The sequence below is a fragment of the Lepidochelys olivacea genome, assembly GCF_965140295.1.
Source record: "Lepidochelys olivacea isolate rLepOli2 genome assembly, chromosome: 24".
NCBI classification, from domain to species: Eukaryota; Metazoa; Chordata; order Testudines; family Cheloniidae; genus Lepidochelys; species Lepidochelys olivacea.
In genome coordinates this window covers 14,424,273-14,440,373 of record NC_140434.1, presented here as the reverse complement: position 1 = coordinate 14,440,373, position 16,101 = coordinate 14,424,273, and the positions used below count along the sequence as shown (strand labels likewise).

General features: G+C 60.1%; 1 protein-coding gene across 2 annotated transcripts in view; it reads left to right on the top strand.

Moving 5' to 3' along the window:
• Positions 1 to 15,617, top strand: part of HPN (hepsin) — a 29,385-nt gene extending 13,768 nt beyond the window's left edge. For both annotated transcript variants that reach the window (XM_084613368.1, XM_084613367.1), the window contains exons 3-13: positions 2,800 to 2,901; positions 3,482 to 3,523; positions 3,981 to 4,110; positions 4,890 to 5,012; positions 6,492 to 6,532; positions 10,389 to 10,554; positions 10,835 to 11,025; positions 11,393 to 11,488; positions 13,057 to 13,199; positions 13,286 to 13,450; positions 13,695 to 15,617. In XM_084613368.1, the coding sequence (XP_084469494.1) occupies positions 2,800 to 2,901; positions 3,482 to 3,523; positions 3,981 to 4,110; positions 4,890 to 5,012; positions 6,492 to 6,532; positions 10,389 to 10,554; positions 10,835 to 11,025; positions 11,393 to 11,488; positions 13,057 to 13,199; positions 13,286 to 13,450; positions 13,695 to 13,733 (1,238 nt within the window). In that variant the 3' untranslated portion in view covers positions 13,734 to 15,617. The remainder of the gene's footprint in view (positions 1 to 2,799; positions 2,902 to 3,481; positions 3,524 to 3,980; positions 4,111 to 4,889; positions 5,013 to 6,491; positions 6,533 to 10,388; positions 10,555 to 10,834; positions 11,026 to 11,392; positions 11,489 to 13,056; positions 13,200 to 13,285; positions 13,451 to 13,694) is intronic.
• The last annotated feature ends 484 nt before the right edge of the window (positions 15,618 to 16,101 follow it).

Below are 16,101 nucleotides of genomic sequence, written 5' to 3'. Positions count from 1 at the left end.
GTCTCACACACACACTCTCACTCGCTCTCTCTCTGTGTCTCTCACACACACACTCTCACTCGCTCTCTCTCTGTGTCTCTCACACACACTCTCACTCGCTCTCTCTTTGTGTCTCTCACACACTCACTCTCGCTCTCTCTCTGTGTCTCACACACACACTCTCACTCGCTCTCTCTCTGTGTCTCTCACACACACACTCTCACTCGCTCTCTCTCTGTGTCTCTCACACACTCACTCTCACTCTCTCTCTGTGTCTCACACACACACTCTCACTCGCTCTCTCTCTGTGTGTCTCACACACACACTCTCACTCGCTCTCTCTCTGTGTCTCTCACACACACACTCTCACTCGCTCTCTCTCTGTGTCTCTCACACACACACACACACTGTCTCTCTCGCTCTGTCTGTGTCACACACACACACACACTCTCGCTCTCTGTGTCTCTCTCACACACACACTCTCACTCGCTCTCTGTGTCTCACACACACACTCTCGCTCTCTCTCTGTGTCTCACACACTCACTCTCACTCTCTCTCTGTGTCTCTCACACACACACTCTCTCGCTCTCTGTGTCTCACACACACACCCACACACCCACCCCTGCTGTGCCACCCCAGGACGGCTGTACACACTCACACAGCCCAGTTGTGTGACCCTAGCATGATTGTACACAGACATACAGACCCACTGTACCCCCCCCGGGCGACCACACACACACACACACACACACACAGAGCCCTACTGTGTGACCTTAGGATGATTGTACACACACATACAGACCCACTGTGCCCCCCGGGCGACTGTACTTGTACACACAACCACACCCCCCCCATTATTTGACCCTAAGGCAACTGTACACACACGCACAGAGCCCCATTGTGTGAAACACAGGGCGACTGTACATACACATACAACCCCACTATGCTCCCCAGGTGAATGTACACACACATATCCCCACTGTGTGACACCGGGGCAACTCTACACACACACACACACACACAGAACCACAGAACCTGGGGTGTGACCCCAGGGTGTCTGTACACACACATACAGCCCCAGTGTCCCCCCCCTTCCCAGGGTGACTTTGCACACACACAGGCCAGTTGTGTGACACTAGGGCTGTTGAATTAGTGTGTTGCCATTGTATTATTTCAGTGCAGTTGAAGATATAGAAGCCTTTGTGTTGTCCCTGTACATCGTGGGGTGGGCGGCTGGGAGCCAGGACTCTGGGTTTTATCCCCAGCTCTGATTGCCCTGCTCTGTGCCTCAGTTTCCCTGTCTGTACATTTCAGAGAGCACCACTCGTCCTGTGGTGGAGCAGCCGTGAGGCTGAGCCAGGCCCTGGACCCCGCCCTCACCCCTTCCCCAGGTATAGGCTGGCAGCTCCCTCCCCCCACCTGGGCTGGGCTGTCGGGGTGTGTGTGTGGGGGGGGGGGCGGGGGGGAGTCAATCGTCCCAGGCCAGGTGTGAGGAGATCAAGAAACCCGTCCTGCACTCGTTCCCTGACTGTCCCAGCACAGCATCCGCAGCTCCAGCCCAGGTGGCCCCTGGCTATGAGGCTCTGGGCTCAGGGCAGGGCCCAGCATGGGGCTGGCACTGCGTTCCTTCAGCCCTGCACTGGCCATGGGACAGATTCAGCCACACACCCATGTCCCCACAGAGACACCCCCCTCCCCAGGACTCCTGGGTTCTATCCCAGCTTGGGGGGGGGGTTAGTGGTCAGAGCAGGGGGGCTGGGAATCAGTCAACTAAACTGGATGGTGCTGCCAGGAACACAGACCTCCAGAGCCATGTGGGGCTTTGGGGCTAACACTGAGTATGAGAGCAAAACAACCCTCCTCAGCCCCTGCAACGTGGACCCCCTTCTGAGCCCCCAACCCTGCAGCATGGAGCCCCCTACAAAGTCTGCCACCCAACTGCCTGCAGCTTGGACCCCCGGGTGCTGGGGGACCTTCCTGTAGGGGCACACAGAAAACTCAGTGTCTAGGGGTTGGTGCTCTGGCCCTAGATGGGGCAACTGAGCTGTGGGGGCTCCCAGTCAGTGGCACCGTGGGGCCGGTTTCCTCCCCTGTGACCCTGCTATGCCTGGGGGGGGGCCCAGCCTCTCCTGCAGGGGCCCCAGCAATGGGAACAACTCTGCCAGGTGCTTGCTGGGTCACTGCACCCTGCCCGAGGGCAAAGTCCCCCTGGACCAACCCCCACCCCGCCACGCTCGGCCTGTGGGACATAGAATTCATTGACTCTTCACGATGGGGCTGGGAGCCAGGACTCCTGGGTTCTGTGCCTGGCAGAAAGGGGAGGGGAGGGGAGGAGAGGGGGGGCTAGTGGTTAGAGCAGGAGGCTGGGAGCCAGGACTCCTGGGTTCTATTCCTGGTACAGGGAGGGAGGGGGAGTTCTAGTGGTTACAGGGGCGGAGGCTTGGCACCCCCACCCCCTCGGGTGTCCAGGCCCCTATTTCGTCCCCAGGCCTACTTTCCCCTCCCTCCATCCCTCTGGTACCACAGCAACCCCGGGCGGGAGGATGACGGGAGCCCATGGGCCTGGCTGAGTGGGGGGTGGGGGGGGGAGGGCAGACAGCAGGAGGATGGCTCATGGGGCCACCGGCAGGCAGGTTCCTGTGACTCCTCTAGGGTGAGATATGGGGCTGCTGAGCTGGGGCGGGATACCAGGGTCAGTCCCAGGGCCGTGTGCTGGGCTGAGGGGTTCCAGCCGGCTGGGGGGACTCAGTGCAATAGCCTGTGCTGAGAGCCAGGGAGGGGGGGTCGTTCCTAGCACCATTAACCCCCCTCCTGTTCCAGGGGGCCCAACGGTGCCGTGCTGGTCGCTGCCCAAGGTTGTGGCTGTCGTGACTGGCGGCTTCCTGCTCTTAGCTGGCGTCGGGGCCAGCGTGTGGGCCATTGGTAAGAACCTGGCCCCCCAGGGCCCCCACTCCTGACCCACAGGCCCTGCAATCCCAGCCCTGGACTCCCCCTACCCAGCCCTGTCCAGGGCCCTCACTCCCGATGCGCAGCCCCCTACTATCCCAGCCCTGGACTCCCCCACCCCCCCCGCAGCCCTCCAGTGCCCCCCACTCCCGACCCGCAGCCCCCTGATAGCCCAGCCCAGCCCTGGACTCCCCCACCCCCCCCGCAGCCCTCCAGTGCCCCCCACTCCCGACCCGCAGCCCCCTGCTAGCCCAGCCCTGGGCTTTCCCCACCCAACCCTCTGGTGCCCCTCACTCCCGACCCGCAGCCCCCGCTAGCCCCCATTACTCCTCCCCAACTGTCCAATGCCCCTTACTCCTGTCCTGTAGCCCCCTGCTAGCCCCACCTGCCAGCCCTGCCGGTGCCCCTCATTCCCACCCCCCGGCTCACATTCCCTGATGCCATAGCCTCATTCCCCACAATCACGGCCGTGGGCGCACCTGGCGCTCCCCCTCCTGCTGCCCCCTACTGGGCTTGCTGGGCTCTGCATGTACACTAAGGCTCTTGTCTCTTGCAGTGACATCTGTGCTGGGGAGTGACAGTGAAGGATTGTATGGTGGTAAGTTGTGGAGCCCCCTGCTCAGGGCCATATGACTGAGAGCTACTGGCCCCCCCTCAGTAATGGGGGTCTGACACCCTCCCCCTTGTGCACACCAGGGTAGGACCCGAATCCCCCTCCTCTAACCCACCAGCCCCCACTCCCCTCCCAGAACCAGACATAGAACCCAGGAGTCCTGACTGCCCGTAGAGGGCCCTCGTCCACTGGGTCCTGCTGCCACTCTGTGGGTGTTAGTAGGAAATTGGCTGGTCTGTGAACAGCCCAGAGCCCTGCCCTGAGCCACCCTCCCTGTTGCTGGGAGCCCCGAGGATGGCTGTTGCAGTGCTGGGGATGGCCACTGGAGGGAGACATGGACACAGGCGGCCCCGCGGTGCTAGTCCAGGGCTGGAGGGGAGGTGGAGGGTGACCCACGACGTTCTTAGACCCTTGCTCAGTGCGGTCCCCTCCCACCCCACAGTCCAGGTCGGGTCGGCGGACCTCCGGCTCACACTGTACGATGAGAGCGCGGGCAAATGGCGCCTCATCTGCTCCACCTCCTCCAATGCCCTGGTGGCTGCAATGAGCTGTGCAGAGATGGGCTTCGTCAGGTACCAGCCTGGGCTAGCAGGGGCTGCGGGTCGGGAGTGAGGGGCGCCAGCAGAGCTGGGTGGGGGGACCCAGGGGTGGGCTAGCAGGGCTTGCGGGTCGGGAGTGAGGGGTGCCAGCAGAGCTGGGTGGGGGGACCCAGGGGTGGGCCAGCAGGGGCTGCGGGTTGGGAGTGAGGGGCGCCAGCAGAGCTGGGTGGGGGGGACCCAGGGGTGGGCTAGCAGGGGTTGCGGGTCGGGAGTGAGGGGCGCCAGCAGAGCTGGGTGGGGGGGTCCCAGGGGTGGGCTAGCAGGGGCTGCGGGTCGGGAGTGAGGGGCGCCAGCAGAGCTGGGTGGGGGGGACCCAGGGGTGGGCTAGCAGGGGCTGCGGGTCGGGAGTGAGGGGCGCCAGCAGAGCTGGGTGGGGGGAACCCAGGGGTGGGCTAGCAGGGGCTGCGGGTCGGGAGTGAGGGGCGCCAGCAGAGCTGGGTGGGGGGGTCCCAGGGGTGGGCTAGCAGGGGCTGCGGGTCGGGAGTGAGGGGCGCCAGCAGAGCCAGTGGGGACCCAGGGGTGGGATAGCAGGGGCTATGGGTAGGGAATGAGGGACACTGACAGAGCTGGGTTGGGGGACCCAGGGGTGGGCTAGCAGGTGCTGTGGGTCACAAGTGAGGGGCACTGACAGAACTGGGGGCGACCAGGGGTGGGATAGCAGGGGCTGTGGGTCGGGAGTGAGGGGCACTGTGCGGTGGGGCAGATCTCTGACAGGGGTGGGTTGCCTGTGGGTGACGCTGTCCCCTCCCCAGGTCTCTCTGGCACTCGGAGCTGGACGTGGAGCGCGTGGGCGCCAACGGGACGTCGGGATATTTCTGTGTGGACGAGTCTCGCCTGCCGCTGGCCCATAGACTCAGTGAGGTCGTCTCCATCTGGTGCGTGGGGCAGGGCGGGGGGCTCAGCAGCGGGTGCCATGCTGCTAGGATGGGGCAGGGGGACCCTGTGGGCAGCCCTTCCCCCACGCCTGGGCTGCTGGATCCCTGGGGACCGGTTACTCTTATATTGGCATTGTGTGTGTGTCCTGCTGCCCCCTGCTGGAGGGGCTGGGCCCTGTGTGCTCTTGTGCGCGCGTGCTCTCTCTCTCTCTCTGTTCCTGCTGCCCCCTGCTGGAGGGGATGGGCCCTGCCGTGTCTGTGTGTCCTGCTGACCCCGTGGGAGAGGCTAAGCCCTGCTCTGGGTGTGTGTCTGTCTGTCTGTGTCCTGCCAGTTCTGAGGGGAGGCTGAGCCCCGCAAACACACATACCTCGCCTTCAAGGCAGGAGGGGGCAGAAAGGAGTGAGCAGTGGGCAGGAGATGCTCAGGGGAGAGGACCTAAGGGGAGGGGGCAGAGCGTGGGCAGGAAGAGGTGGAGTGGGGCAGAGTGGTGGCGGGGCTTTGGGGAAGGGGCGGCGCCGGGATGGGGCACCCACCCGCCAAACCAAAAGTCAGCACCTATGCCTGTAGGAAGCTCAGTTCCCCCCGTCTGGGAGCCTTCTTTTGTCTGGTGATTCTGACCACATCTAACACTCTGTGTGTGCGTGTGAAGGCGTCCACCCTCTTCTTCCTTATTTGTATCGTGTCCCCCAAGAATGTTGGGGTTCCCCATTTCCCATAGGTTGGTTATGGTTCCTTTTAGTGGCATTAGCATGACGTAAGCCCTGCGGTTAGGGTTACGGCTAGGGCAAGGGCACAGGTTAGGACACTGTGTCCTCTCGTCAGAATTATTCTTCCTGTTAATTTTCCCCAATGCCACCCATTGCAACACCTTTCCCAGGAATCTTGTAGCTTAGGGCCCGTTTTTGGTCACTTATGTCCAGCATTTCTTAAGCTTCTGGCTGAGTGTGACTAAGCTGACATATTACAGGCCTGAGCCTGTAGACCTGGTGTTTCAGCCCTGTTTACTTGGCTAGCGAATGCACCCATATCCCTTCAGGCTACCGAGCAAATGTCTACTGCTCTAGTCCTACGACTTGCATCGATTTAGCACATCTTGATTCTATATGAAGTTAGTTCATCGTAACATCACGTAATAAATGAATGATAATGAACTCTGTGTGTGTGTGTCTGTCCCCCTGCTGCCCCGTGCTGTGTGTCTGTCCCCCTGCTGCCCCGTGCTGTGTGTCTGTCCCCTGCTGCCCCGTGCTGTGTGTCTGTCCCCTGCTGCCCCAGCTCACACCTACTTTCTGTCCTTTTCTGTCTAGCCCGGTCTCTGTGTCAGTGAACGTACGTGGCTCTGAGGTGTGCATACACGCCCTTATCCGTGGGAGTGGCACCTTCCCCAGATGCTCAGTGGGGGGTGATCACGCACCTCACATCCCCCACACATCCCCTCCTGCCCCACCCTCACGCTGACCTCTCGCATTTCTGTCTTACAGCGACTGCCCGACGGGCCAGTTCCTTGCAACGCTCTGCCAAGGTATGAAGCCCTCAGCCCTGGGCATAGCTCCATCCAACACCCCGTCCTTCCATCCATCCACCCACTTCCATACCCAGCCAGCCATCTACCGACCCATGCATTTCAGCACTGACATACCCGCTATCATAGAATCATAGAATCATAGAATATCAGGGTTGGAAGGGACCCCAGAAGGTCATCTAGTCCAACCCCCTGCTCAAAGCAGGACCAATTCCCAGTTAAATCATCCCAGCCAGGGCTTTGTCAAGCCTGACCTTAAAAACCTCTAAGGAAGGAGAGTCTACCACCTCCCTAGGTAACGCATTCCAGTGTTTCACCACCCTCTTAGTGAAAAAGTTTTTCCTAATATCCAATCTAAACCTCCCCCACTGCAACTTGAGACCATTACTCCTCGTTCTGTCATCTGCTACCATTGAGAACAGTCTAGAGCCATCCTCTTTGGAACCCCCTTTCAGGTAGTTGAAAGCAGCTATCAAATCCCCCCTCATTCTTCTCTTCTGCAGGCTAAACAATCCCAGCTCCCTCAGCCTCTCCTCATAAGTCATGTGTTCCAGTCCCCTAATCATTTTTGTTGCCCTTCGCTGGACTCTCTCCAGTTTCTCCACATCCTTCTTGTAGTGTGGGGCCCAAAACTGGACACAGTACTCCAGATGAGGCCTCACCAATGTCGAATAGAGGGGAACGATCACGTCCCTCGATCTGCTCGCTATGCCCCTACTTATACATCCCAAAATGCCATTGGCCTTCTTGGCAACAAGGGCACACTGCTGACTCATATCCAGCTTCTCGTCCACTGTCACCCCTAGGTCCTTTTCCGCAGAACTGCTGCCTAGCCATTCGGTCCCTAGTCTGTAGCTGTGCATTGGGTTCTTCCGTCCTAAGTGCAGGACCCTGCACTTATCCTTATTGAACCTCATCAGATTCCTTTTGGCCCAATCTTCCAATTGGTCTAGGTCCTTCTGTATCCTATCCCTCCCCTCCAGCGTATCTACCACTCCTCCCAGTTTAGTATCATCCGCAAATTTGCTGAGAGTGCAATCCACACCATCCTCCAGATCATTTATGAAGATATTGAATAAAACCGGCCCCAGGACCGACCCTTGGGGCACTCCACTTGATACCGGCTGCCAACTAGACATGGAGCCATTGATCACTACCCGTTGAGCCCGACAATCTAGCCAGCTTTCTACCCACCTTATAGTGCATTCATCCAGCCCATACTTCCTTAACTTGGTGACAAGAATACTATGGGAGACCGTGTGAAAAGCTTTGCTAAAGTCAAGAAACAATACATCCACTGCTTTCCCTTCATCCACAGAACCAGTAATCTCATCATAGAAGGCGATTAGATTAGTCAGGCATGACCTTCCCTTGGTGAATCCATGCTGGCTGTATCCATCTAACTATCTCCACATTCACCATCCATCCATCCACCTCCATACCCACCCAGCCAGCCAGCCATCTACCCACCCATCCATCTCCACAACTATACACACCCTATCCATCCATTCATCTCCACACCCACTGTCCATCGCTCCCTCCATCTCTAATCCACACCCCGTCCATCCATCCATTCATCCACTATCCATCCATCTCCATTCCACACCCCCTCCATCCATCCATCCATCTCCATACCAACCCATCCATCCATCTCCACAACTACACCCCCACTATCTGTCCATCCATGCCTCATTCATCTCCATTCCACACCCCCTCCATCCATACACCCATCCACCTCCATACCCACCCAGACAGACAGCCATCTACCCACCCATTCATCTACACACCCAGTATCCAGCTAGCCAGCCACCCATCCACTATCCATCTACCCATCCGTCCACCTCCATACCCAGCCAGCCATCTACCCACCCATCCATCTCCATACCTACACACCCCCATCGATCCATCCATCCACCTCTGTACCCACCCTCCACAGTTCCTCCATTCACCCATGTCCACACCTACACCCCCCATCCTTCCTTCTCTCCAGCCACCCCTCTGTTCATCTCTCCTGTACAAACCTGTCTGTGGGTTCATCCCCATGCATACCACTCTCTCTCTAGTCAGTGCTCATCATAACCAGCCCAAATTAGAGTTGGTTGAAGTATTTATTTTTTATTTCCAAGGGAAATTAACAGTTTTCAGGGAAGTGTCAGACTGCAGAGCGTTTGGGTTCTGAACGTGGCCGCAGTGCTCGTGGGCAGTGCAGCTCAGTTGCCTCCTGTCCCCTGGTCTTGTCTGTGGGCTGAGACACCCTGAGGTACCAGAGCCAGGGACTCCCAGGGTACACGTCAGTCTCTCTGGGACAGGAACGTTGGGTTTTCAACCAGAGCAGAGGCTTTTCCTGAGAAATTTCACTTTGTCAAAAACTCAAATTTCCACTGAGTCCAATGAAGCTACGGCCAACTGACATGGGCTGGGGGTCTGGCCCCATTGAGTCCAGTGGAGCTACGGCCGATTGACCCCAGCTGGGATCTGACCCCACTGACGCCAATGGGATCTGGACCCATTGACTCCAGCAAGTTAAAGAAATATGGGCTGGATGAATGGACTATAAGGTGGATAGAAAGCTGGCTAGATCATCGGGCTCAACGGGTAGGATCAATGGCTCCATGTCTAGTTGGCAGCCGGTATCAAGTGGAGTGCCCCAAGGGTTGGTTCTTGGGCCGGTTTTGTTTAATATCTTCCTAAATGATCTGGAGGGTGGTGTGGATTGCACCCTCAGCAAGTTTGCAGATGACACTAAACTGGGAGGAGTGGTAGATACGCTGGAGGGCAGGGATAGGATACAAAGGGACCTAGACAAATTGGAGGATTGGGCCAAAAGAAATCTGATGAGGTTCAACAAGGACAAGTGCAGAGTCCTGCACTTAGGACGGAAGAATCCCATGCACCGCTACAGACTAGGGACCGAATGGCTCGGCAGCAGTTCTGCAGAAAAGGATTTAGGGGTTACAGTGGAGAGAAGCTGGATATGAGTCAGCAGTGTGCCCTTGTTGCCAAGAAGGCCAACGGCATTTGGGGCTGTATAAGTAGGGGCATTGCCAGCAGATCGAGGGACGTGATCGTTCCCCTCTATTCAACACTGGTGAGGCCTCATCTGGAGTTCTGTGTCCAGTTTTGGGCCCTACACTACACGAAGGATGTGGAAAAATTGGAGAGAGTCCAGCGGAGGGCAACAAAAATGATTAGGGGACTGGAACACATGAGTTATGAGGAGAGACTGAGGGAACCAGGATTGTTTAGTTTGCAAAAGAGAAGAATGAGGGGGGATTGGGGGAGGGGGATAGCTCAGTGGTTTGACAATTGGCCTGCTAAACCCAGGGTTGTGAGTTCAATTCTTGAGGGGGCCATTTAGGCATCTGGGGCAAAAATTGGGGATTGGTCCTGCTTTGAGCAGGGGGTGGGACTAGATGACCTCCTGAGGTCCCTTCCAACCCTGAGATTCTATGATTCTGTGGCCGACTGACCCCAACTGGGATCTGACCCCATTGACTCCAGTGGAGCTACGGCCCATTGACCCCAGCTGGAGGTCTGGTGGAATGAGCTCGGGGCCCTATTGTGATCTGCACAGGCACTTCCTGGGCTTGCAGTTTCCAGTTAAAACAGCCAAGAGCCAGCGTGGAAGAAGCTAGAGGATAAAATGCAGCCTCCAGAGTTACCCAGGAAACCTCCCTTGGCGTCAGGGTGGGAGGGGGGTCACCTGGGGCTGCCCCACTGGTTACCCCTGGGACCGTGCTGGGGGAGTGGCCAAGGCCCCCGGGGTGGCTGTGGGGGCAGGGTGGGGGCTTGGTGCTGTCTCCCCCTGGTGGTTGCGGCGGGGGGTGGCTGGCACTGACTGGCGTGTCCCCTGCAGACTGCGGGCGCAGGAAGCTGTCTGTTGACCGGATCGTGGGGGGCCAGGACGCCAGTCTGGGCAAGTGGCCGTGGCAGGTCAGCCTGCGTTATGACGGAACCCACCTCTGCGGCGGCTCCATCATCTCCAGCCAGTGGGTTGTCACTGCCGCACACTGCTTCCCTGAGTGAGTGCCCAGCACCAAGCGCGGATGGAACCCAGGAGTCCTGCCTTCAGCCCTGCCCCCCTGCTCTAACCACAAAACCCCACTTCCCTCCCAGAGCTGGGGATAGATCCCAGGAGTCCTGGCTCCCAGTGCCCCCACGTTCTAACCACGAGACCCCACACTCCTGTCAGAGCCAGAGAGAGAACCCAGGAGTCCTGCCTCCCAGCTCTCAGCAGCAGCCCCATCCCAGGTGCCCCGCCTAGCCCCCTGATGCACCGTCTCTGTCTGTCCATCCCCGCAGGAGAAACCGGGTGGTGAGCCGCTGGCGGGTTTTCTCAGGCGCCATCTCTCAGGTGTCCAGCAGGGGGCAGCAGGCGGGGGTGACGGGCGTGGTGTACCACGCGGGCTACCTTCCCTTCCTGGACCCCAACAGCGAGGAGAATGGCAACGACATTGCGCTGGTGCACCTGGCCGCGCCCCTCAGCTTCACCGGTGCGTGGGGAGCGTGGGGCGCCCGGCCGGGGACCTGGGACCTCGCGCTGCAGGGAGCCACCCGTGGGGGCTTTGTGCGCGGGTGGTCGCGTGAGCGGGTTAGGGACGCCGGGGTGTGTCGCAGTTGTGTGGGGGTGAGGGGTGTCTGTAGTGTGTGCGCGGTGTGCATTTACCTACCAGTGTGTGGGGTCCGTGTAAGGCGTGTGGCGTGTGTGTGTGTGTGGGGGGGCATTTATCTGCGTGCATAGCGCGATGGGTTCGAGTCGTGTGCGTGTTGTGTGTATAGTGTGCGGTGTGTGTGTTGTGCATGTGGCTGTGTGGCGTGCAACCCTTGTCTATGCCTCATGCCCAGACTCTGTCTCCCCAGAGGACGTCCAGCCCGTCTGCCTCCCGGCGCTGGGGCAGCCCCTCCTGGACGGCAAGGTCTGCACCGTGACCGGCTGGGGCAACACGCAGTACTACGGTGAGTGTGTGACTGCCCCCATCCCCATGGGGCACAGCCCCACCCCTAGACATGGCCCCGCCCCTTCCTGTGGGCAACCAGGGGGAGGGGCCCTCATCAGGGTCACACAGCTGGGGGGCTGGGGATGGAGGAAGATGGGCCATTTGGCAACAGAGACCTGTGTTAGAGGCTCCGCTAGGGTTGCCAACTTTCTAATTCCTGGTAACCAGACCCCCATGGCCCCACCCCACTCCACCTGTTCCCCAGGGCCCACCCTCATCGCCCCTTCTCCCCCTCTGGTTGCTCACTGGATCCTCTCAATGGGGTTGGGGTGCAGGAGGGGGTGAGGGCTCTGGTTGGAGGTGCAGGCTCTGGGGTGGGGCAGGGGACAAGGCGGTTGGGGTGTGGGAGCAAGCTCAGGGCTGGGGCAGGGGGTTGGGTGCAGCAGGGCTAAGGCAGGCTCCCTACCTGCCCTGGCTCCGCGCTGCTCCCGGAAGCGGCCGGCACGTCCCTGCAGCCCCTAGGCAGAGGGGCCAGGGGGCTCTTAACGCTGCCCATACCCACAGGCATTGACCCCGCAACTCCCACTGGCCCCCTGACCAATGGGAGCTGCAGGGGTAATGCCTGTGGGCTCTGGCAGTGTGTGGCGCTTCCCTGATCACCCCTGTGCCTAGGGGCCTCAGGGACATGCTGGCCACTTCCGGGAGCAGCGCAGAGCCAGGGCAGGCAGGGAGCCTGCCTTAGCCCCGCTGCGCCGCCGACTGGACTTTTAATGGCCCGGTTAGCGGTGCTGACCGGAGCCTCCAGGGTCCCTTTTCGACCGGGCATTCCGCTTGAAAACTGGACCTTAGTAACCCTAGCCTCCCCCCGGCCCATGGTAACCGGGCTTTTGGTTTGGATGCCATTTAGGGTTGTCAGGTCCCCCAAAACCAGGCACCTGATAACCCTAAATGGCACCCAGACGCAGAAACCAAAAACCAGGTAAAAACTGGATGGGTAGCAATGCTAGGCTCCGCCCATGGGGAGGGGCTTCCCAAGATGCCACCCAGAGCAACCCATGATATCCTGACCCCAAGAACCAAGTTCAGGAAAGCCCACCCCCATGGGGGCGCACCAATCCGGAGGTCCCTCCTCTATAGGGATGGGTGCCAGTGTTCAGATGCTGGTGTGGATGCTAGGCAGGTGAGGTGCCAGGGTTCAGGTGGAGGCATATAGTGGGCAGGTGTGTGTGTGGGGGGGGAGAGTTACAGTTCAAGTGCCAGGGCAGTTGCTGGGGGAATGGGCAGGGGTGGGAGCTAGGTGGGCAGAAGCTGGGTTCAGGGGGGTGGGGTGGGTGCTGGGTAGGTGGGGGCTGGGTGCAGGGGCGGGTGGGCACTGGGTTCTGGGTGGGGAGAAGTAAGACGGGCAGGGGCTGGGTGCAGGCAAGTGGATGCTGGGTGGGCAGGGGTGGGGTGGGGGGCAGATGTGGGGCAGGCAGAAGCTGGGATGGGGCGGGATGCCCTGGGGGGGGCGGCAGTTGGGTTTTGGCAGGGCAGGTGGGGGCATGGCGGGGGACCCCATGCCCACTCTTCCCTCCCCTTATCCCCCAGGGCAGCAGTCCAGCATCCTGCAGGAGGCCTCTGTGCCCATCATCAGCACCGCACTGTGCAACTCGCCTGAGTACTACGGCAACCAGATCCGCCCCCGCATGTTCTGCGCTGGCTATGCCGAGGGTGGCACCGATGCCTGCCAGGTGGGGCCGGCCGGGGCGGGCAGGGCAGGTGGGCAGTAGGGGCCAGTGTCAGGGCACTGACTTCTTTGTTGTCTCCCTCCCGGCAGGGTGACAGCGGGGGGCCCTTTGTGTGTGAGGACGGCATCTCCCGCACCCCCCGCTGGCGGCTCTGCGGCGTGGTCAGCTGGGGCACCGGCTGCGCCCTGCCCCAAAAGCCGGGGGTCTACACCAGGGTTGGCGCCTTCCACGACTGGATCCACCAGGCCATGAAGGTGTGTGGGGCAGGGATGGTCCCTCCATTTATCGTCCCTTTCAGTCTATTCTCCCTGAGGGGGGTGGGATCCCCCAGTCTGACCCCCCCATCCCTCCTACTCTGGCCTCCTGGAGGCAGGAGGGATCATCCCTCCAGTGTATTTGCAGGGGGGTGGCATTGCCACCCCCTCCCCAGCCTGGATCCGCCCCGGTCTGTCCCACCCCAGCTGTGCCAGCCCCTGATGCCCGTGTCTCTCTCTGCAGACTCACTCCCTGGCCAGCGGGATCGTTTCCCAGCACTGACCCCTGCTGCCCAGGTTCCCGCACTACGGAGTTACGCCAGCCCTCCCCTCGCCCCCCAAGCCAGACAGACGCTGCCCCCTCCATTCCAGCCACGAGGGGCAGCTGTTCCTACATGACCTACTGGACCTTGCAACCCAATGACCTTCGACCTCTGACCCCCACAGCGCCTTGTCTGCGTTACTGGAATGAGAGTAGGGTGACCAGACAGCAAACGTGAAAAATCGGGATGGGGGTGGAGGGTAATAGGAGCCTATATAAGGAAAAGACCCCAAAATCAGGACTGTCCCTATAAAATCAGGACATCTGGTCACCCTAAATGCGAGTGTGGGTGGGGGCTGGGGAGGAATGGGCCAGATCCACCTATCACAATGCAGTGTGGCCCTTTAAGCCACCACCCACCAATGGTGGACTTATAGATCCACTATCATAATACAGCACCGGCCCTCTAAGACCCCACCTGCCAATGGGGTTTTCTAGCTCCACCTATCACAATGCAGCGTGGCCCTTTAAGCCTCCACCTGCCAATGGGTTCTACAGCTATGGCTGCTCCAGGGCCTGCTGGAGTTCTTCATCCCCGGAGCAAGGGGGCGGGGGCTGGAAAAGAGCTTCTCTGTGATTGGTTAACAATGGTGGGAGAGCCTGCATAGGCCACACCCTCTGCCACCATCAGCCAACCAGGGTGGAGCTGCCTGGCCTTAACCCCTGCAGTTCTGGGCAAAAGCAGACCCATCAGCCTGGGGCTCTCCAGTGCCAGCAGCTCAGCCCTGTGGGTGGTGGGGGATTAGATCCTGACTCACAGCCCTGGGAGGAATCCTAATACACAGCCCTGGGGGGGCTGAGACAAAGCCCTGCGTGGGGTGAAGTAGACCCTGACCCACACCCTGGGAGGAATCCTAATACACAGCTCTGGGGGCTGCTGGACACATGGGTCCAGAGCTGATGCCCCAAACCAGGACAGAGCCTCCCCCTGCCCCAGCAGAGCCCCAGAGGCGTAGGGAGTGCTGCCCTCACCCCTGCCAGGCTGCCCCCTTCCCAGTGGGTGCCCACACCTCCAGGGGCTGGGAGCCTCCCTCCCAGCACCGGGTCCAGGGTTGCCAACAGCAAATCCACCCCGCCCCCTTAACACCCCCATGGGTAGCACTGCTCCCAGCTGGACCCACCTCCTATGATTGCCTGCCTCAGCAATTGGTCCTTGGGGGCTGGGAAGGGACCAGGGCTCCCCTTGCATCTATGTGGGGCCCCAGGCTGAGCCCCCTGCATCCCAGGGGGCTGAGTATGGAGGGTCATGTCTAGCGAGCACAGCACTGGTTGGAACACACCCTGCTCAGGTGGTCTGGGCATTGGTCAAAGGAGTGTACGTGGGGTGGGAACCCCATAGCAGGGATTGGGGAGGGCAGGGGGAACAGCTTGGCTTAGAGAGGTGAATGTACACACAGAACAGGTCCCATGCTCTCCAGCAGGGGGCAGTAGGGAGGGACACACAGAGCAGGGCCCATCCCCTCCAGTAGGGGGCAGCACCCGTGTGTGCGTGCACACACACACACACACACACACAGAGAGAGCAGGGCCCCTCCCTTCCAGCAGAGGGCAGCAGGGACCGGGACACACACTATCCCATTCTAACCTGGACACACACAACCACCCACCAGCTCACTATACACCTGCCGCATCCCTGCTACACAAACTCTCACGGATCCCCCCGACCCCCAGCCCTGCTCAGTGGGTGACACCTGGGAGCCTGCGCAATCCGGCTGGGAGGGCGGGGGCTCCTGTACATAGCTTATTGCATTAGCTCCTCTCCCCCAGGCCTTGGGGGCGAGTCTCTCTTGTTGTATATGTTTGCACAGTGATCGCTGCAATGAAAAATAAACACCGTTTTGATTAGACACGTCTGGGACTCCCCCCCCCCGCGGCTCCAGAGCACATTTGCTTAGGAGGTCACTAACCCTGGCAGCTGAGGCCTTGGCCAGTGCGGGCCCAGGGGTTCATCGCTGTGGACTGGGGACGGAGGCAGGCGGCTGTCCCAAGTTCCCACCTGCCAGGCAGTCGGGCGCGGAGACAGCCTTGCCTCGCACCAACTGCCCTATGGCCCTTCGCTCAGCCAACGTCCTCTGCTCTGCCATGATACGGGGCTAGCCTGGATCGCCGCTTAAAGTTTCCCTCGTCTGCCTTCAGAGAGTGCAAGGCCAGCAGGGCTCAATGGGATCAGCTAGTCCGGCCCCCCTGGCCTCGCGCAGGCCACAGAACGGCCCCACAATCCTTTTGAGAGCCAAGTGGTTAGAAAAAACACTCCGTCCGCTGCAGAATCCCCCCGGTTAATCACGGAGTGGGCCAAAGGTTAATCCCTCTCTGTGCTGGTGTCACAGGT